Source organism: Gobius niger, assembly GCF_951799975.1.
Source record: "Gobius niger genome assembly, chromosome: 19".
Taxonomy (NCBI): Eukaryota; Metazoa; Chordata; class Actinopteri; order Gobiiformes; family Gobiidae; genus Gobius; species Gobius niger.
The window spans coordinates 20,850,888-20,873,284 of NC_136870.1; the positions used below are offsets into that span (position 1 = coordinate 20,850,888).

The window sequence follows — 22,397 nt, forward strand, 5'->3', positions numbered from 1 at the left end:
TGAGTGAACTGTTATGAGTGAGTAAGATGTTCGATCATCTTTGCTGGGTTTTTTTGTGTTTTGTCTCTTATTTCTAGAAGTAGGAACCAATTTGCCTTGTTATTGGTTGACTGAGATGACTTTTCACTGCCAGGAATAGATTGAACCATGTTGTTACTGAGCTTTTCATGTGTGCCATTCTGCAGCACAAGAGGCGGTGTTTTTTTTGTTTTTTTTACCAGCGCTCGTGATAAGACAACTAATCAAATGAGCGCCGGAGCCCGTGTATCACATCCTGGCGCCTAAGCCGACATCAGAATAACCAAAAACAAAAAACCTGTGCGTCACGCTGGCCTCTCCTTCTCCCTGCAAACCCCAGCTGCGCTCTCTCACCATTAGCGCCTCAGCCATTACTCAATCATCTTAATCCGTCGGTAAAATGTCAGGAAAAAGTCCAAGGTGACATCTAAAAGAATTGCAAATGTTCTCTCAAATCCCCTCAGAGGAACGCTGCAGCGCCGGGGCAAATAAATTAGTGTTTGCTTGATAAATCGCTTCAAAACCCATTCACTTCTGTAGCGGGAACCGGTGATTGATTTGTTGTGCATTGTTTTAATTAGACTTTTCAAAGCCCTCAGATTTAATTTGCTTAGAAACGTGTTTGTGGAAAACATATAGAGATAAAAATCGGAATTCTTTTCTCGTCATAACCCTTAGTAATAGTTATGGTATTTCCACTTCTTATACAAATTGGTCAATTCGCTTTATCATGAGGGAGAATTATGTAACTCAATTACAATTAACTGCAATCACATCGAAAGGCTGCAGTTGTTCAGGAAAAATAATGCGATAAAGTCTGTCTCCGCTACAGGATTTATCATTTATGAAACCTGCAAACTCTGTAGTTCTGCTCTGCAAATATGTCCTGAAATTCATGTGATTCTTGTATTAAATCTATTCCTCAGACTTCCCTCTCATGCTCCTGGACTTTGATCCTGTGCTTGTCAGAGAAATTGCAATGTTTTATTTTTATTTTTTTGTCCAAAAATCATTAATAAAGTTCAGCAAAGAGGATTTTGCTGTAACAAAGTGAAACATAATTGGACGTTTGAGCTTCAGCTTGGTGCACTTCAGTAGCGGCTATAGCAGTAATGTGGGATTTAGAAAAGTGGTTCTCAACTGGCGGGTCGTGGATCCATTTCCAGCTTTTGCCAATTGCCAGCGAATATTTCTAACAATATCTCTACTGAGTTGTTTTGATCAGCTTTATAGGCTTAATTCACAAGCAAAGACCACGCCACAACAGAAGTGAGCTGGGGTTTAATTGTAAAAAGATGTGAAAAGAATTTAAGAAAGATGTGGAAAGAATTTATTCACAATGGACACGGGTGTGAGAGGAAAACTGGACCGAGGCTGTGGGTGGAGGCTCCATCTCAGGTGTGCACCCAGCTCTTCAGGACCCATCACTGAAGCAGAAGAATCAGCACTGAAAACTGAAACGAGGGTGGGGTCGATAGTTTCAAACAGACCGGCTTGGTTGGTATAAATAGGAAACTGGGTGACTGGAGGGGTGTTTAGGAATAGGCAGGAGGGCTTTGTCGAGGCGTGGTCCCACTCCTGAACTTAGTCAGTAAATATGAACTCGATTTAATGCCTTAAAGAGGGGGTATTATGCTTTTTCAATCACATAGCACCAGTCTATAGCACACTACAATGATGATGAAACCTTCTGTTGGTCTGTAAATGCAGTAAATTAGAATAACTGCATTGTATAAAATTGCTCTCTCAAAATGGCTGTAGCGAATGTCTTATGTCTTGAAATAGGCCTCTGTCTCTTTAAGAACCTCTGTCCCTTTCCGACACGCCCCCTCCACACTCTGTCTGTGGCATCAGTGGGGAGGGGGTTCTGCTGAGGAGCAGTGGTTGGTTACTTGGCTGGTGACAAAAGCTCAAATGGCCGCCATCAGAGTTTTCACAGATTACTCAAAAATACGTGACTGTGCCAAGGCAACACTTCAGGCATGTTTTTAATGAGGGAGTGACATAATAACATGATGTAAAAAGTCGATTTTGCATAATACCCCCCCTTTAATCAAAAAGGGAAGGTGTTAACACATTTAATTCTTATCATTGTCCCCATGCCATATGTACCAATTGAGAACCACCGAGGCCTGGGGGCAAAATCTGACTATACCAGCATGGAACCACTGGCCCCCGTGATCATTTTGGAGAAATATTATGGCTGAAAATATTGTTAATTAGTTCTAAATTTCCTAGAGGACGCCTCCGATTCCTATATCCTTCATAAGGAAGAAAATCGGCCCTAAGCTAACATGCCTGTAATTGAAGATGAAGGTTATGGTTGTGGTTTTAGCTCGTGTTTGTAATTGTGTAATGTTTTTACTTTAACTTGATCCCGTGCCCTCCACACTTCACTCTCGCACAATTTCCGCCTCATAAATTGCTCCCACGCTTGTCCTATATCCCAGGGTTTTGTCTGAGATCACAAAGGTCCTCTCTGGAATCCTTGTACCCCGTGTCTGCGCGTGACCCAGGTTTATTTTTATCCCCTCTCGGTCCCACAGGAGGGCCGCGACCCCAGGAAGCTGCACTGGCTGTTGGAGCTGCTGATGGAGAGCCCTCTGAGCGGCGAGGGCGGCTCCTTCAGGGACGCCAGGTAATTATGTCCCTCACAGGCCACCGTACCGTCGTGCTATTACACTGCAGTGGAGCGGGGGAGGGCGAAAGATGGGGTTTGATGTCGTCCTGGGTTTGGGAATGGGATCTGATCTAGCGCTTTTTAGTCTTTCCTTTTACTTCTTTCCATTCTTGTTGGAACATAATGTTTGGTTGCATGCTGAAATAATTGTGTATTCTGAAAGTCCGAGTAAGGTCTTTTGTTGCTTCTTAATAGCCTCAAAACTGCATTATTTTACCTCTTGTTGGATTGGGAGTACACCAACTCGTTTGTAGCTCTCTAAATACCCCACACATTCTGATTTAGTCTTACAGCGAATAGGGCATTCAGCCTCTTACTTCCATACGAGTGATTGATCAAAATGAATTCCGACAATTAAATAAGGTTAAAAATATGAATTGAAATGAATCACACTTTACTTTAGCGGCACAGACACTTTTTCAGTTTCCTTTTTCCTGCAAGACGTTGCTTAGGGACGAGCACCGTGTGAAGCCAAAAAGAAATGTACTGTCAAACTTGTTTATTCACAAGGTTAAGCCGACATGAACTTATTTTAAAAGATCATTCTCCAAAATAAATCAAACTGCTGTTGTCATTGAAGTGTTTGAAATGATCACATAAGCCTCACAGCTCCACTTAAAATGAGATAAAATGTAGGAAAATGCAAAGGAACATCTAAAATATACCTCAAAAAACAAATACAACCCCGAAATAAATTATGCTTAAATGCGATCGATTAATTACAAAGAACATAATTAACCCGATTACAATCTTTAATCGAGTCCCGCCACTAACAAGAATGCAATGTTTTCAATGTAAAAACAACAATGACGTAACAACTAGTACGGTTCATTATGTTTAGATTTCAACTGTTGTGGGGTTTTCGTGGAGAGAATGAAAACTATATATATATTTTTGGAAACCTTATGGTTCAAGCAATGAGAAAAACTATATTTCCATTTGCCCTTGTCATTGCTTAAAAGTGTGCAATTATACAATTTTTCCATTAGAGTAAATGGGGAGTTCTGGCCATCGCTACGGTAACGCCATGAAACATATGACAAGGGTCTCATTGACTTGAACGTCCAAATATAATGTTCTGCCAAATATTATCGCTAACGCTTTTTTACATATCAGAGCAAGTTGGCCATTTTATACTCACCACTGCCACCTCTGGTCATACGTGTAACTGCACCTTCTATATTTAGCTGGTGCATGACGACAATTCGGCAATAGTAACACCTTTTTGAGTGACAGTGCAGGATTTTAGAGGCAGTTGTGGTGAACAGGTCTGGGCTCATTCTACACATTAGGACATGGCTGGAACATGTAGGGGGAGGAAAATACATATTTTTTTCTGTATATTCCCTTTAACATTGTTTCTTCTAATTGCTTATTTAATAAAGTTTAAAAAAATGTATAGTTTCGATACCCTCCACAAAAATCCGGCGAAATTACATAGTGAATGAATAACTAATAAATCGGCCTGCCAGTTTAGAATGATGAATACCTCTTGATACCTTGGTCATATTTACAGAAGGTTTTTCATCCAGACAGAATAGAAGTGCCTGAAAGCGTAGTAACATGGTTATTATGGTCATTACTCATGGAAACAGCACACACGCCTGTATTCTACTTATTTTCATGGTAATATGATAATCCTGACCCTCACCATTTCCTGGTAAAAAGAAAGAAAAACAAGCCATATAACGCATTAGCCCCTTGTTATGCCGAGTTACCTCTCAATCTCCCTCCTATTACCATGTTTGTTCTGTAAAGGAAAGCACAACCCAATTTCCTGCGCCAGATTTACGTTATTTCTTCCCTGACTTGCAGCCGTCACATGCCCAGAAATGCGTCAACACCCGTGACATTGCCGCTTTAACCAGTTTGTCACGCAACCTGTAATGCTTTGCACATTTGAATAATGAGCCCGCCTCCCCCCCTCACAAGCATAATACAATCACAGTGTTGATCTGGAGTATTTGTGAGGGCTCCTGTTTCATCGCGGCTGCAGTCGTAACCCGAGCTGACATGTGCTGAGCGAGCATCCTTCTACAACATCCTCTCGTCCCACCTTCCCTCACACATCTCCCTCTCCTCTCGAGTGCTGAACACCGGCAGCTAGGTTGTCAGGGTTAAACGCTGTTGTAATGAATGGTGACTACAGATGTCACAATATAATTACAAGATGTAAAAAAAATATTTGTACTTGATTCTAGAAGCAACACGGTTTAAATGTCATCTGTACATGATAATAAACCATATTTGGGGAGAAAAACTACCCAGTACATAGAATGAAATACAAGCTTTATTTCTTTTTTATTGGTAGAAATACTTTTTTTTTTTAACCTCTTAAAGGAACAGGCCACCGTTTTTACATACTGAGATATGTTCTTACCTGAGCTTAGATGAGTTGATATGTACTCTTCTGGTCTTTGTGCGTGCCCGTGGAAGAGCGTGATAGCTTCCAATTTCACCCCGTTTGGAGCCATAGGAATATACTGGGAGAGGCCAAATGCTAACAACATCTTTGGTCGTTTTGCGTGACTGAGGGCACACAGTTCTTCCATACTGTGATATGTTCTTACCTGAGCTTAGACGTACCTGATAAGTACCTGTCTGGTCTGTGCGTGCCCGTGGAAGAGCGTGATAGCTTCCAATTTCACCCCGTTTGGAGCCATAGGAATACATTGGGAGAGGCTAAATGCTAACAACATCTTTGGTCGTTTTGCGTGACTGAGTGCACGCACAAAAACGCAACAGGTATGCATCAACTCGTCTAAGCTCAGGCAAGCACATATCTTAGTATGGAAAAACAGTGGCCTGTTCCTTTAAGAGGTTATTTTCTCCAGTTTGGCTTTGCCCAAATCTGAATCCTTTTTGAAAAAAGTTTCAAAACAGCGACAAAAACTATATGAAAAAGTGACAAAAATGTGTGACGAAAATGCAACAAAAAAGCCAAAAAAGAGCAACAGAAAAGATTTTTTTTTTTCAAGTGTTTTGGAGATTTGGGTAAAATGCACTTGGTGAAGGTGAGGGCTTAAGAGGTTAAACATGGTAGTCATGGTAGTCCCAGACGGGCCACTTGAAAGATGGGTTACTCTTGAGAACAATAAAGCCTACACATAGTTTAGAATCTGAATGTTTATGGCGCCAATATTTATGTTAAACTACATTGTTCCTTCTCACACTAATTGTCACACTAAAATGTATTTCACTCACAAAGACCACAATCTCAAATTAGAGAAGCAAGAAGACAATGAAGGCGTACGATGTAACGTGTACTGTTTTGGGGGTTTCGAAGGAGACAACGAGCTTCCGGGGCTTTCACTCTGCCCTAACCTTAAAGGGACTATACGGAGTTTAAAAATGTTAAAGCTAAGTATTTTCCTCCCCCTACATGTTCCAGCCATGTCCTAATGTGTAGAATGAGCTCAGACCTACTGCCTCTAAAATCTCTAAAAATAGAAGCTGCAGTTATGCGTAAGACCTGAGGTGGCAGTAGTGAGTATAAAATGGCCAACTTGCATCTAGTCTCTTTAATGATAGACAGAATGACAGATGTATTCATAGGTGTGGCCCTGCTCCCGAACTTAAGATAACACACTTCATCTCATTTATCATGTTGATTGTGATTTCTCTTTCCCGCAGCCTGCTGTACGTGCTGCAGGGGGGACTGGCCCAGCAGCAGTGGAGAGTGTCCGAGTTACTGCACCGGCTCCTGGCTTATCTCGAACCCAAACTCACCCAGGTTTACAAGGACGTGAGGGAGCGCATTGGCAGGTACAGACATCCACAGCAGTTGTAGTAGTAGTAGCCTTTATGGTGCCAAGTTTGGTCTTTGAAATACTGTTTTTGTAATCGGGGTTTCTGCTGGCTTTGTTTCAAAAATGAAGGCCTTAAATCTCATTAAAAAGCATTCAATTTGAAAAGTAAAGTTTGGGCTGAAATTGCACACAATTATTTACTCAAAAGTTTTCTGTAGTTTCCGCTCTGCTTTTGAACTTTGAAATGTCCCCACATTCACTCAGTCAGGCAGATTTCAAGTTTCTGATTAACCGACTCTATATCTGATGAAAATTGGCCTCGTATTCACAGGAAAAGATAAAAATTAGGAAATAGAAACAAGCCGAGCTCTAATGAAGCATATGATGCGAAGCGCGACATCGTAACACGGAAATATGCTAAGTAATTGACTTTTCTTTCACATATGACTGTAACTTTAACAAATGCAACATAAAACAGAATCTCAGACGTCCTCCAGAGGCTCCTGACTAAAGTTTAGGAACTTTGTGCAGCCTAGAGTGCGTTCTCTGCACAGTCCTGTCAGGACCAAGCTGCAGGCACTGAGCGCATAGGCCAGGGGCGAATCAGAAGAGGGGGCTCAGTGGGCAGGGCCCCCCATACAAACATGCTCCAGCATTAAAAATAAACAAAATCTAATTCTGTCCCAGTCAGAGCAGAACAGCACAAAATGTCAGTTTATTTAATATACATTTATTTCAATCTTGGTGAGGAGTAAAATAATTAAATCTATTACAATTATTGAAAAAGGCCAGGCAAAGACAGAAAGCTTTGCTTCTACAAAACGGCCCATTCTGATACAAGCGCTGATGTCCAACAGTAGCTACATCCACGTTGCCAGATAATAGTAAAAAACAACAACAAGGTTCACTATCCCACTATATTTATTCAAACCACAGATATTAATATTAATAATAATGTTTTTTTCTGGCCCCCAACTGATGTTTTGTCATCTGAAACTCAATGTATGTCCACAAATGAACAAAGGTAAATAATATCAGCACTAATAGTAGTATAAGAAGAAAGTAGCAGCCGCAGTAGCAGCATTGAGAGTGAAATTATCAGCGGTTGAAGTAGCTCACACTCGCTCAGGTGCAGAAACAAGGACGTGAGGGAGCGCATTGGCAGGTACCGCACTCAACACTGTCTCATCCACTTTGGTCTAATCGCGTCCAAATGGGTTAATCTCATCAGGCCAATTTCTCTGTTTACCATCTCCGAAAGAGGAGAGAGATGCGATCCTTCCGCTCACAACACCAGCCTCTCAAACCTCCAATACAACAACACAATCTGGCCTGGATTTCGGAAACTAGAGCGGCTGGCTTAAACAAGTGCGGATTTGAGTCTTTTTTTCTAACGCGTAAGTTCAGTGTGACATACGGTAGGCTTATAGTATAAACTATATTGTCAACAGCTGTATAGGGTTAGAGTTTAGTAGATGTACATATAAAGTTCTGTTTTTTGAGTTTGGAAAAATGAGATTGGCCAAAGCATATAAGCAGCCAGTGAAAGCTAGTTACTGTATATCTAACATATATTCAGCAAATAAAAGATATATCTTAAGTAGGGCTGGGTACTGTTGAACGATACCAGTCTGATATCAGAAAAAAAGTTCAGGTACTACTGGTATCGAAATCAGGTACCAAAAAAAAAAGATCCAAGACTTTATGCTGTTGGTTCAGGTACAGCACCAAATGAATGACTTGGATGTTTCAGCTCAAATAAATACATTTTTTCCCTCCCAATTTATTCCCCATTTTTGCCAATTTTTTATTTAGCTTTTCCCTATTTTTTCCAAATCTTAAAAAAATTGCCCAAAGTTTGCCCAATTTTTATATATATTTTTTTATCTATGCATCAATTGTTCCCCGTTTTCCTAATTAGTTTATTTTTTATTTCTAATATTTTCCGTACTTTTGCCACCATTTTTTTCATTAATTTCGTCACAATTTCTCCCAATTTTCTCAATTTTTCACACATTTCCTGACATTGGACATGAACCCGATATTGTAAATCTTCCACACATTGTTGTTTACTGTTTTCTGGTTCTAGGCGACAAATATTTTAGTATTGCTCAGGTATTGTTATCGAAAACCGAGTATTGTTTAAGTACTGGTATTGAAAAAAATGCAACAGTATCCAAACCTAATCTTAAGAAATGAAATATCAAACATCTTTTTATACAGATAGTGTTTTCTTAACGACGTTTCTCTACGGCTTTGGTTCCAGAGTCACGTTTCATTGTGATTGTGTGGGATTTGGTATTTGGCATCGTCGCTTCTGGTGGTTTGCCCCAGGGCATCTGTGCCGAGAGTTGTTTACCACGAGCAAGCGTCACAGCAAAGCAACTGTTGAGTGTGTAAAGAAGCACTTTCAACATCCATTAAAAGTCCCCTCGCTCACCAGGCAATTTTACTGCTCCCAATTTTCAAGATGGACATTATTTTTTGTTTATTCTCCAAAACTCCGAAATCTCCTGTCTCCATGGGGTTGCATTGTGTACAAAACTTTGCTGATCCTGATTATAAGTAACCTCTTAATCCCCGCCTTAACCAAGCACATTTTCTAATGTTCAGCTTTATGCAAATCTAAAAGCTTCTTGACTGGAGCGTTTACAGCTTATAGGCCAGGGCCAAGCCTTATTTGAAAGCTAAGGCCCAAGCTTTTTCCTTGCTTTTGTTGTCAGGTTTGCGTAATGTTTGTGGGGGTTTTGTCACGTTTTTGTTGGATTTTTGTCACATTTTTGTTGAATTGTTGTCTCGTTCTGTTAGATTTTTTTGTCACATTTTTGTTAGATTTTTGTCACATTTTTGTGGGAATTATTGTCTCATTTTGTTGGATTTTTGTTACTTTTTGTTGGTTTTTTGTCACTTTTTTTTTTTGATTTTTGTCACATTTTTGTTGGATTTTTGTCACATTTTTGGGGGGAATTATTGTCTCGTTTTGTTGGATTTTTGTCACATTTTTGTTGGATTTTTGTCACATTTTTATTGGATTTTTGTCACATTTTTGTTGGATTTTTGTCACATTTTTATTGGATTTTTGTCACATTTTTGTTGCTTCATCAGTTACATTACACATAAACACTAAATACGGTCAAACGCTGCAAAAAAGTAATTAGATTAACAAAAATGACTAAAACTTGACAACAAAAACAAGCAAGAAGCTTAGAAGAGTCTTGTTGGCCTTAGCTTTCAAATGAAGCATTACCCTGGCCTGTAGACTGTACGGTCTTTAAGATGCTTTAAGATTTGGGTAATGCTGAACTGGTTACGGTGGGGGTTAAGAGGTCAAAATGGACACTGGATTGAAGTTCTGAAATCAATCGGGATTCTTGTGTCTGTTTCAGTCTTGAAGCGTTAATGCTCCTGGACTCAATCTTGAATTTAAATCACAAAAAGCAAAACTTGTCACCCTTAAGTCATTTTTTCCAACAGCACTAATCTCCCCCTTGTACCCCCTCTGCCCCCTCTCCAGCGTGCTGACATACGTCTTCATGATAGACGTGTCTCTGCCCCACACGGCGCCCACCTCCTCGCCCCACGTGGCTCCCTTCGTGGCGCGGGTCCTGGACAGGCTCAAGCCCCTGACGTCCGAGGCAGAAATCCACAACCACGTTCAAGAGGAGAGCACCCCGGGGAGCAGCGACGAGCGCACCCAGGCTGTCAAGCTGCTCAAGACGGGTGGGTCTGCACACGCAAGCACTTCACTGCGAGCCGAGTGGAGAGACGGGGGGGAAAGGAAGGGGACCGGGAAGGGCAGTCGAGGACAATTGGTTATGCATTATTAAAGAAGGACAGATCATGCAAAATCGACTTTTTTGAGTTGTTAATTATCTTATAACTCTGTTTACTTGACAAAATGCTTCATAGTCACAGTTTTGAGTTAATCCCGTTCACTATTGTCATTTCTGATTCTGCTGAAGCGCTCCAATCTGTATTATGCGGCATCAAATAAAAACTGTCCTCAGTCTCGCAATTTTAGACGAGCCAATCGAGTATGAACTGTGAGCTGTTTCCCCATCTCGGTTTAAGCTCTAAGAATGGCGTTCGCAAATTGTTTAAATGTAGGAAATGAGCAAACAGTATGTACATGTTTGTCAGAAGGTCGTGGGAAGCAAGAGAGGAGGCCATAGAAGGAAAGAAATACAGTATTTTAGATACAGCATGCACATTTTTTTTTTTACAAATTGTTGAATAGTTCCATGTCTAGGTGCAGGTACCACGATAATTGTTACACATGTAGTATGAGTAATTACATATTCAAGTGCAAAGTTGAGTAAAGGTGTTCAACATAGGTGTACGTGCAACAGGGTACAAGGTGTAGTCTCACTTTACCCCTTGAGTTGTTCATTTCTTCTCCGAGTTCCCCATACCTCGAGGATCTTATTATTACAATATTACAATATGATTACAAAGGGACCAACCAAACTAAGATTATTCACTATTTTGTAGTGTGTTGTGTTCAAAATTAAGCTAAATTAGTCTCAAAATCAAACCTTTAACTGAAAAACATAATTAAAACTAACTTTCCTTTGAAATTAATATTGACATTGTACTCAGTTTCACTTTCTTTTTTAATCAGATATAATTCCAAGTACCCTTTAGATTACTGCCTGAGCTCATGTGCAGTTACACATTAGGTATTGTGTATCAGTTATGCACCTGTGTTACACCTAGTACACCTTTATTACACATTGTATACAGTTGTTACACTGTGTACTCCTTCAAACCTTGCACTGTAATGTTTAATTACCTGATACATGTGTAATGGCTTTCTTGTTCCCTGTAATCTAAAGTGAATTTACTATGGAAGTTTACTCTATACTCTACCAAAGCTCTCTTTTGTGTTGATATTTCTTAAAGGGACAGGCCACCGTTTTTCCATACTGAGATATGTTCTTACCTGAGCTTAGACGAGTTGATGCGTACCTGTCTGGTCTTTGTGCGTGCGCTCAGTCACACAAAAAGACCAAAGACGTTGCTAGCATTTAGCCTCTCCTCCTCTCGGGGGTGAAGTTAGAAGTGACCAAGCTCTTCCACGTTTACCCTATTTAAATACAGTTACATGATCCAGGTCTAGTCACACAAAGTTAAACATGTCGATTTTCCAAGCGGATAAAAGGGTACTATATTGTAAGGCGTAATAATACCTTAGGAGCACTTCGACGTAGTAATGTAGATCTGGGTAAAGTCAAACTGAAGAAAATGTGCTTGTTTAAGGCGGGGTTTAAAAGGTTAAACAAACACACTGTATTTCATCAATTATATAGCACAACAAAAGCTTTGGGTTGCCAGATCCTATGTCTAAAAACCAGACGTGGGAGCAAGTCACTAAATGCAAGTCTCGAGTCAAGTCCAAGTCATGGAGGTCCAAGTCCCAAGTAAGTCCAAGTCAATTGGTCATGGGGTCAAGTCAAGTCAAGTCATAGCTTTTGTCAAGTCAAGTCAAGTCTTGCTTTAGACGGCAAGTCACCTCAAGTCACAAACGCCAGCGTGTCTACTTTTCAAAATGTGTTTAATCTTGAAAATAACAAGTACTTTCTCAAGATATAGCAATTTTGAATTTAGGCTAAAATCAAACTTTTTAAAATCTCATGGATTTGGATTTAAAGTCTAATTAATATTTAATTGCCACACAATTCAAAATATATATATTATAAATGCTCCAGTCTATGTACAAAATTACTGGGACGGGGGACCCGGGGGCGACTTAAAAAAAAATGAAAGAGTCTTTCAAACATGAGCTGCTTTTCTTTGCAGTCGTCGTTCTGGAGGCCGCCCCTCTGCGCTGTAGGTACACTCCATTGTTTCAAACGTTTTCCTGTTCATAAATCTTCACCTCTTCACTGTCTTTAGAAATCTTTTAATGCATCCAAAGAAACATGTCGTATTTCCTCCTGCCTTTTCGCGCTGTATTGATTAGACGCTCCGTCGGGAAACCGAACACGCATGTGGCTAATTACCATAATGTAAACATAGATGCGCCGCTTTTACGAAAATTAATCCTGATTTCACTCAAATAAATAATAACTATAAAGTCACAGCACCTCTGCTAAAAACCCCCCCTTCCCTTTATTTGTGTTGTATTAAGAGCCATGCATGTGCTACGTAGAGAACTCTACCTTCGACTACTTTTACACGACCTGGTACTTAATGTAGTATAACTTAATGTGCGCTCGGTGTTGATTTTTTTTTATAAAAACGCCTGCAGAGAGCACAAGGACACAATCTGCTGGCTTTCCTTTTGTGATTGTGTAACTCGTTATAAATACGGACATGACGCCAACGCCGAAAAACCCTGACAATTTTCTCCAACTAATTACTAAATATTTTCATTAATCCCACAGAAAGCGGCCAAATAGAAAATCTCTCCGATCAGTATTTCACCAACGAGGCCAAATACCCAAACACTACCAGTCTAAAAATATCCGCAGCTCCCTGACTCACTGTTTGAAGAGTGGCTTCAAATATTGACATTTTCATGGGTCACAAATTAGCCATCAAATTAGTCCGGAGAGCGGCGAGGTGCATCCGCAGAATGTCTATCGCTGTTTTTAAGGCGAACATAATGGATATTGCCTCCATCCCCTATTAGTCACTTTGAATATGGGCCACGACCTGTGATTGGCAGTTTGGGCCGAGCACTGAAGCACAAAGCATCCCGTGTCACCCCTCTAGGCTCTAAGGATGTCATGTTTATTCATCTTAAAGTGCAACATTCAGGCTTAAAAAGATTCTTTTGGTACCTGAGTATTGACATGTTACAGTTTTAGATATGAAATAACATCTATGTAAAGAAAAAGGCAGGAAGGATGCAGATGCTGGGCTGGTCAGGATGGTGAATTAGTCTGGAGCGCCCTCTGCAGGCAGTAAAATCAAGCCTTTACTGTCAGCTAACGGGTCTCGCTGCCCTGATGAACTCACTTTGAACGCCAAAAGGAGATTATGGGTTTAAAAATATGGAGGACAGTTTTGTGCTTTCTCTGTAACGCAATCAAACCCAGGAAATACAGATTGCAGCAGCAGCAGAAGAAGAAAAGGTCAAAGTGAACAAGACAAACTGTATGAATGAAGCAAAATACTGCCCCGGGTTTGTTTTTAACAAGCTCAAAAAATCAATTTCACATAAGTCTCCTTTCATAATCCATACAATATTAGATTTTTTTTTAAATTAGTTTTTAATGATAATATTAGCCTCTTAACCCCCACCGGAACCAAGCACATTTTCTCAAGTTTGGCTTCACCCAAATCTAAAAGTTTCTTGAAAAATGTGTCTAAATAACGGCAAAAACAAGAAGAAAGCAAGGATGAAAACGCAAAGTGACCAAAATGATAGAAAATAATTTTGAAGGGGTTAGGGTGGGGGGAGGGATTTTATTTAATTGTCTTGTATTTGTGTATGTGTATGTTTTATATGTTTTGGCCTTCAATTGAAAATTTCAATAAACATATTTGTGGAAAAAAAAAAAAAAAGACCAAAATGAGCAACAAAAATGTGTCAAAATGTGACCAAAAAAGTTATGAAAGTGCAGCAAAAAAAAGTGACAAAAATTCAATGAGAAAAGTGGCAAAAAATGTGACAAAAAACACAAAAAAAGAGCAACAAAAAAAAGCAACAAGAATGCAACAAAAACTATTAAGTGACAAAAACGATGAAAGTGCAGCAAAAAATTGACAACAACATGGCAACAATGCAAGGAAAAAGATCCGTTTAGATCAGTTTTGTAGGTCTTAGCTTTCAAATGACGCATTACACTGGCCTACAGGTTGTACACATGGATTTGTGTAAAGCTGAACTGGAGAAAATACACTTTGTTTAGGCAGGGGGTAAGAGAAAATACTTGTAGTCAATGCCTAAAACGGTCTGTGTTTCCTTAGTTCAAACAGCATTCCTATACTGTACAGGCAAAATGGGTAAAATGCCTTGCCCAAGAACACAGAGGCAATATGTAATGCCAGCATGGGACTGAACCGGACATCTGGGAGATACTGCTGAGCTGTTTGTAAAGCCTCTTGCTTGTGTACTCAAAACCTTGTCATGGACTACATGGAAGACATATCCACAGAAAGTAATCAACCATAACATTTGCTAATGGCCCTTCTCAAATGTATTGGAATTTGTATATTTTACTTGGACAAAGTGTGGAAAAAGAGTTCTTCCCAGCAACTAGGTTCTGAATTGTACCCCCAGACTGCAATCAATCAGACCGGAGCCTATTTGTCCTATTAGAATTATAAAGTAGACCTAGTTCTATCAAAATCTCTGTAATGTTAACCCATTTTATGCGCTCATTTTACATAATCATATTTTTTACCGCTGAATTTCTTGGCAGATTCACCTCTCTCCATCTGTTCCCATGTCATTAGCATGTTTACAGCTTGTTACGGCGCTCCCATGTGACCGCGAGTCTGTACATCCGCCGATTTTCCCTTTCTACTCACCATGAACACTAGATTTAGACCTCATCTTAGGTATTAAGCTTTCCGCTTTGCTGCCTCCTCCATTACTGAGCTTACATTATATAGATAAATATGTGGCTGCAAAATTACCCATGTCATTAGACGCCAGATCATGATAGATTGTGTTTTTACTAGCAAGGTCACCAAAGCCAAGATGCACTACAAAAACAAAGCACCAAGCCTTTTTTCATGGAAGACTTATTTAGTAATATGACCTCGACTATTTTGATTGTTTTACAACTTTTCTTACTGGCTCTAAGGTAATCTATCTAACTGTCGATAGGGCAAGTGCAATTTTCTTACCCCATTAGCAAATAAGTGAACTTGAACTGCGCTCTGTATTGAAACAACATCCAGGCCTAGATTAAATTAGAACTAAACCAGGTCTAAAAAGGGTCTAGAATACACTTAAAGCCACCTCTACCCAGACCTGATTGTAATTTTAGGAGTGTAGACATCTCCAGCTCGGCTCCATGGAGATGCTGACTAAACAGACAATTATGAGAATTATATAGGTTAGGTCCGCATCTAAATTCAGTCTTTGATAACTCACTGAAAAGAAAATACAGCTTTCTTGTCCAGCCGGTCATTAGGAGCATGTGTGTTGTCTAGAATGCACTTAAAGCCACCTCTTCCCAGACCTGAGCGTAGACATCTCCAGCTCGTCTCCATGGAGATGTTGACTAAAGGCAGCTTAAGTCCGCATCTAAATCCATTCTTTGATTACCCACTGAAAAAATAAAAATAAAAATTCTTGTCTAGCCGGTCATTAGAAGCATGCTCTGTATTGCTGGCAGCAAAATGTATCGCAAGTGTGCCTTTGAATTGGACAAAAGTATGTCTAGATTGTGTAAATCATGTCAAAAACACCACCTAAATTGGATTAAAGCAGAGTTGTATTCCAATATTTGTTCAAATGAAAGTTAATTGTATTGATGCTTTTCAGTAAACAGTTTGAATATGAGAATATTTTAGCTTTATTTTGAGCATATCGCTGTACTAATTGGAACAGGCCACCGTTTTTCCATACTGACAAACTGCATGTCCTAATCCGAGCTTAGTCGAGTTGATGCGTACCTGTCTGGTCTTTACACATGCGCTCAGTATCGCAAAAAGACCAAAGTTGTTGTTAGCATTTAGCTTCTTTGACTCTCCTCTAAGGGGCCAAACGGGGGTGAAGTTAGAAGCGATCAAGCTCTTCCACGTTTTCCCTATTTAAATACTGTTACATGTCACCCTAATATCTTCACTCCTAAGGAATTCTGAAGGTATTACTGCGCGGACGTTGAAGTGCGCCTAAGGTGTTATTACGCCTTACAATATAGTTCCTCTTTTTATCCACTCCATTTTGTGCAACTATACTTGGATCGTGTAACTAGTCACCCAACTGTACTTAAATAGGGAGGAAGTGGAAGAGCTTGGCCGCTTCTAACTTCACCCCTGTTTGGATCCATAGGAATATGCTGGGAGAGGCTAAATGCTAACAACATCTTTGGTCTTTTTGCGTTCCTTTAAAATATCAGGGTTTATTTCAGGTTATTAGTGACTCAAGAAGTGTGTGAGACGAAAAAAGGCTGGGAGCCACTGCATGAAAAGATCATTCATATAGATAACGTCTTAACCTCTTAGCCCCCACCTGAACCGAGCACATTTTTTTCCAGTTTGGCTTTACCCAAATCTTAAAGCTTCTTGAAAAAAGCATCAAATTTGCAACAAAAACGATGCTTGCGTTTTCATTCTTGTTCTCGTCCGAGAACAAGAATGAAAACGCAAGCATCATAAAAACGTGACAGAACAGCGTCAAAAAATGATGAAAGGTCAAAGAAAAGAAAAAAAGAAGCAACATCGTGACAAAAAAGTGACAAAATATGGCAAAAAGCAACAAAAACAATAAAAAGCAACAGCAACAAAAATGGTCAAAAATACGTCCAAAAAGTGACAACGCAGCAACAAGGGAGGGGGAAAAAAATCTTTGATCAGTTTTGTAGGTCTTAGCTTCCAAATGAGGCTGGCCTATAGGCTGTAAGCCCCAGTCAAGGAGCTTTTAGATTTGAGTAAAGCCAAACTGTGGTCGGTGAATGCGGGGGTTAAATTGCAGATTACCCTGTACCGCCTGAAGAAGCCACAGCACCACAGTCTTAATGCCACTGATCTGGGACATTCCTTTTTTTGCAGTGCGGGTGCTTTTGTTTGTATTTTATCACTTGCTATTAAAATGTACGTTTGTTTGTTTGTTTTTCCGCAGTTCTCAAATGGTTGATGGCCAGCGCGGGGCGAACTTTCACCACCCCGGTTCAACAACAGCTGCAGCTCTTGCCTTTGCTATTCAAGGTAAACCCAAACACACACACACACACACACAGACAAATTGTGTAGGTCCCACTAGCGCAACATTATTACCCACTCCGTCTTACTTGGCCATTAAACTCAATTTCTCTCTTCATTTACTCAAAATGGTTGCGTGGCGGCGTGTTTCTTCGCCCCCCCCCGCGCTCTCCTCTCCCTCCAGATTGCGCCGGTGGAGATTGATGAGAGCTATGATGAGATGAAGCAGGATGCGCGCACGTGTCTCTCGCTCATGTCCCAGGGCCTGCTGTACCCCGAGCACATCCCGTCCGTTTTGGCTGCGCTGGAGGAGGTAACGAATGCACCGCTCACTAACGGTTCAGCCTGTATGTATGCACACGTCCCCACCTGCCCGCCTCCAAGCCACATGCAACGGTAGTATGGACTCAGAGATTAATGTCACATTCTAAAGACCCTACAGATTAAAATTCAGGGGGGGGAAAGCGAGGAAATCTATGGTAGAATCGTCATGTTTTATTGGGAATTACTTGGTCTATCCAAATGAAACAAAACAGGTGCAAAATTGACATTTTTACCATGTCTTTTTACCATGTTACAATCTTCTTCTCTCATCAAAAACATTTCTGGACTTGTGTTTCGAGCCACTTGCAACACAAATCTTTGGGTAAGATTTTTGACATAGGGCCTCATGTCCAGAGTGTTGCTGATTTCTGGAAATATTTTTTTTGGTAATTCAAGCAGTTCTTATATTTGAAGAGTTTCGTGGCGCTAGGCTAGTCTTAGGCTAGTGCATTTCTATGGTATCAGCTAGCCTGCATTATAAACAGTCTGACCCGCTCCACAGTGCACCTGAGGCAAGTCACTTATAACACCAGACTAACCATATAAATGTCTGTGTCGATAGAGTAATTTTAACCATTTTGCATTTAAAAGAACTTATATTTGAGCAGCATCAGCTTCGTGTTTGTATAAGCTACGCAGCGGCGGAGTGATCTGCTAGAAAATAGTCCCTCAAAATGCGATCATTCATGTGATGCAAGGTCAGTTATATTCCAAAAATTATTCTATTGACACAGACATTTATATGGTTAGTCTGGCGTTATAAGTGATTTGCCTCAAGTGCACTGTGGAGTGTGTAAGACTCTTTTTAATGCAGGCTAGCTGATACCATAGAAATGCACTAGCCTAGCACTAGCCTAGCGCCACGTAACTCTTCAAATATAAGAACTGCATGAATTACAAAAAAAAATATCTTCAGAAATCAGCAACACTCTGGATAACTAGGAAATGAGGCCCTATGTCAAAAATCCTGAAATATCCCTTTAACCTCTTGGACCAAGCACATTTTCTCCAGTTTGCTTTAACCCAAATCTAAAAGCTTCTTGAAGAAAAACCCATTAAAAAAAAACTGACAAAAGTGCAACAAAAAACTGACGAAAACATGACATATATATTATTATACACATTTTATGATAGATCATTTCACCATTGGAAAAAAAACCTCATAAATGTGCAAACAAACATGTGTTTTTGCAGTAATAGCATTTTTCTGTGATGAGCTGGTCATTAGGAGCATGTTTTGCACTGATGGCAACAGTACAGTCCAAAATGTTATGTATGCAGTGTCCCTTTAAGTTGAAGTTTTGGCTGAAATTTGTCTTTGCTCAAGTGTTGTCCGTTTTGTCCAGTTCTCTTTCCTCTGTTTGATGAAATGTTTGCAAATATATGAAATCAAATATGCGCTGCTTTTTGAGATTAAAATATACTTGCTTCTTCCTGTATAAACCCTGATTATTACTAAGTACCTGCAAAACGCATAAAACACCCTCTTTATCACCTTTTCTCACAGCACAACTGAACAAAAGTGACATTATTTTCTCAAGTACTATAATAAAAGTCACTGTTGCTTTTTTGACAGTACGTGTGACTAACTGGGAAGTGCGATACTTGCCATTTAAAATAACTTCATGTCATGAGATTAATATGGAGTTATGGATCCCACTCATTTTTGGTACTTCTAAAATAATTGAAGTATAGAAGTATTACATCTTTGGTCATCTCTAGACCTTCTCAAACCCGTTCTCAAATCCACGTGTTTCAGTTTTAGTTCATGTGTCAGCATTCTTCTCAAATGTTCTTGCTCTCAAACATATTTAAAATGTCCACTGTGAACTGATAAATTTAATCTACTCACCGTATGTGTCAGAAAATCAACTATCGTACGTGTATTCTTCCAAAATCGAGCAGCCCTTGTTTTTACAAATACTTCAAATCGAAAACAGCCTGTGCTACTAACATGCTCACTCGGTAACACCGTATATTCCGAGTGCCACTTCTGCAGCTCCTCCTCTCTCTAAAAGTCATGAACAATGCCTTATCTTAAGCCCCATTCGCACCGGATTTAATTCTCGTGAGGAAGAGGGGTAATTCGTATATTTCCTGCCCCACTCTCCAGTTTAATCCATTCGGGAGCTTGTACATGGGCAATTTTTCACCTCCCTCCCCAATAATAATTACGTCCACAGTAGTTCAACAATATTCTAGAGTGTTTGCTTTTTTTTCCCCCTTTTCTCTCTCTCTCTCTCTCTCTCAATTGCTTTGCCAGCTTCCCTTTCGTGCTGCGTATTCTCAAAGTCTGCTCTCAAAAGACTAAAAGCCATATTCGTAAAAATCTCATGCGTTCAGCTCGATGTAATTTATCATGTTTAACACCTGCTAAAACACAGAGCGAAAAGGGGACTCCAAATGTTTTTCTTTGGGAGAGTAAACAATGAAAGAACAAGTTGTATTGCTGTGCTGGAAGGAGTCTGACAATGATAGGCTTGAAATATAAGGACTACCTCATTGTGCTTTTATGATGCAATAGATAAACACTTGGTTGGAAACTGCTTTTTTGTCTGTTAAACATAAGAATTCACAGGCTTTAAGAGAGTAAATGTAGTGAATCAAGCTAGAAGATCCAGAAGTGTAGCCTTGTTCAAATACACCCCCCTCCCCCCAATCTGATCCAGTACTTGTGTGTGGACAAAAACAACAGCAGCCCAAAAGCATATGACTCACTTTGTTTTTTCAGACGGAACATGTATTTCTCTGTGATTATTGGAGTTTTTTGAGCCTTTTAGAGCCTCCACATTCAGAACTAGGGCCCTGTCCATACGAAGTCAAGCTGAGGACCAAACACAAAGATGTTTTATCAGTCCAGTGTATCGTCCATACGAGCCCGGCGTTTTGGGGGTTTGTAAACGAACATTTTCCAAACTAGGTCCCAGAGTGGAAAGATCTCAAAACGCCGTTTACGTGGCTCCATTGTTACAACGTCGCCGCAACTTTTACTAAAACGATGACATCACAGCTCCAGAGTGGTGTCTGTTATCCATAATCTACTGACCTTATAATGAGTTTGACTCATGGTTCTATGATGGTTTTACTCCGCTCCTCTTTGCTCCGCTGCCGTCCACAAGCCACAGGTGACAAGTAGAAAAACACGGCCGAGTCAGTCTGTGTTTTTGGACTGACAGTAAAAGTCTGGTGACCGACAGGTTTTTCTGCTTTAGTCCCGTTTCGTCTGAAGAATAAACTCGCCTCCTCACATTCCACAAAAGTTTACTGCACATGCGACATCTTGTTCTATTATCTGTGCTAGCGTCAAAGCGCCTCACACAGGCCTGGAAGATGAATTGCGCCGTTTTCACAGACCTGAGGCACACATTTACCAAGCTGGCTTCGTGCTCACAAAGAAAGTTTCTGAAAATATAAGCATTTTGTCTTCGTGCGGATATAGTCTTAGAGAGACCTTTAATACAAACTTCAGCTCAAACAAAAACAAATGCTTTCCTCCAGAGTCCTTTCACACATAATAACCTTCCATTGTCCTCGTCCAAACTCCAAAAGAACTGGCTGTAAACCTGACAATTATAAAAGACCTATGGCGATTATTAAGATTGACCGAAGTAGAGATTGCGATTTCAATTAAATTCTGATTAATTGCCCAGTCCTAGTACTGACTGTTTTCAGAACCAGTGGCCTCTTAAAACTCAGATTGAGAGGCGAGAGTGGAAGGAAAGAGAGAGACATGTGCTGGGGCTCATTGTTACACTCAGGTTTATTTAGACATGAGCAATCAGAGCAGGCAACAAACCAAAGGAATAACCATTGATACTTTTTACTGATTATTATTTACTCTCAACCTTTTTTCCCCACAAACACAGGACTGGCTCGGGTAAAAGAAAGCAAAATCTCATCCATTTTATAAGTACTCCAGTGGTACACACACAGGAAGGTGCAGAGATGAATTGGTTAATTTACTGTGCGAGCTCCTCACAGATGTGGAGGCTACACTTGAGCTCTTCCAGCAATTACGGTGCGTTCACAGTGTTCTGTATGGCAAATCCGTATTCCCTATCCTCCAATGAAATATGAAAATAATTTTCTGACTTAGGTTCGAACCAGTGACAGGCGAGTGCATGTGGAGAGCCAATCTAGTCCTAAGGAAGTACAGTAGATAAATTGCCATGTTGTATGAACCTGCAAATAGTCTTAATTCTTAGTCTTAATTAGGTTTGCACAATTAACACAATACACCCACAATATGAATGGCTCCAATCGGCATATGCTGCTTGGGTAGTAAGCAACAAATAGCATCCTGTATGCAACTTGGTTTAGTTCAGCCGTTCCTATTTCAATCTAGTCTCTCACTGTAATGAGCCGCGGATTCCTGCCTTCTGTTTTGAAATGGAAACAGAAAAAAACATATCTTTCTATATAATTAGCCTGCCCTGTCCGTGTACCAAAGCAAAGCCACTAAATGAACTATTCTTTTTGGGCACATTAGAAGAAAAAGAAGGCCATTTCCATTGTATAGTCAGCCATTAAGCCCCAAATTCTTGTGAATGTGCTCGAACATGTGCAAATTGTCCTAAGAAATGCAGAAAAACTAAGAAAATGGCTTCCGGGTAACTCGGCTGTGTAATTCTGCCCAAATGATCAAAACATAATGTGTCTCACTACTTAAGCTGTCGGAGAAAATGAACTAAATGGAAAAAGTCTGGTCTGCGGCGTTTCTTTTCTTTTCTTTTCTTTTTTTTTGTCCTGAAAAGGCCTGATTTCATTTATGCATGGGGACATTCAATTTGTGTTTTTTTCAT

The 22,397-nt window shown here is 40.1% G+C and overlaps 1 protein-coding gene across 1 annotated transcript in view; it reads left to right on the top strand.

Moving 5' to 3' along the window:
• Nucleotides 1–22,397, top strand: part of LOC306978364 (proteasome activator complex subunit 4B-like) — a gene marked incomplete at its 5' end in the record, with an annotated part of 102,309 nt that overhangs the window by 69,680 nt on the left and 10,232 nt on the right. The window contains 5 exons of the mRNA XM_079576887.1: nucleotides 2,565–2,656; nucleotides 6,332–6,463; nucleotides 9,962–10,167; nucleotides 17,192–17,277; nucleotides 17,456–17,584. Of these exons, the coding sequence (XP_079433013.1) occupies nucleotides 2,565–2,656; nucleotides 6,332–6,463; nucleotides 9,962–10,167; nucleotides 17,192–17,277; nucleotides 17,456–17,584 (645 nt within the window). The remainder of the gene's footprint in view (nucleotides 1–2,564; nucleotides 2,657–6,331; nucleotides 6,464–9,961; nucleotides 10,168–17,191; nucleotides 17,278–17,455; nucleotides 17,585–22,397) is intronic.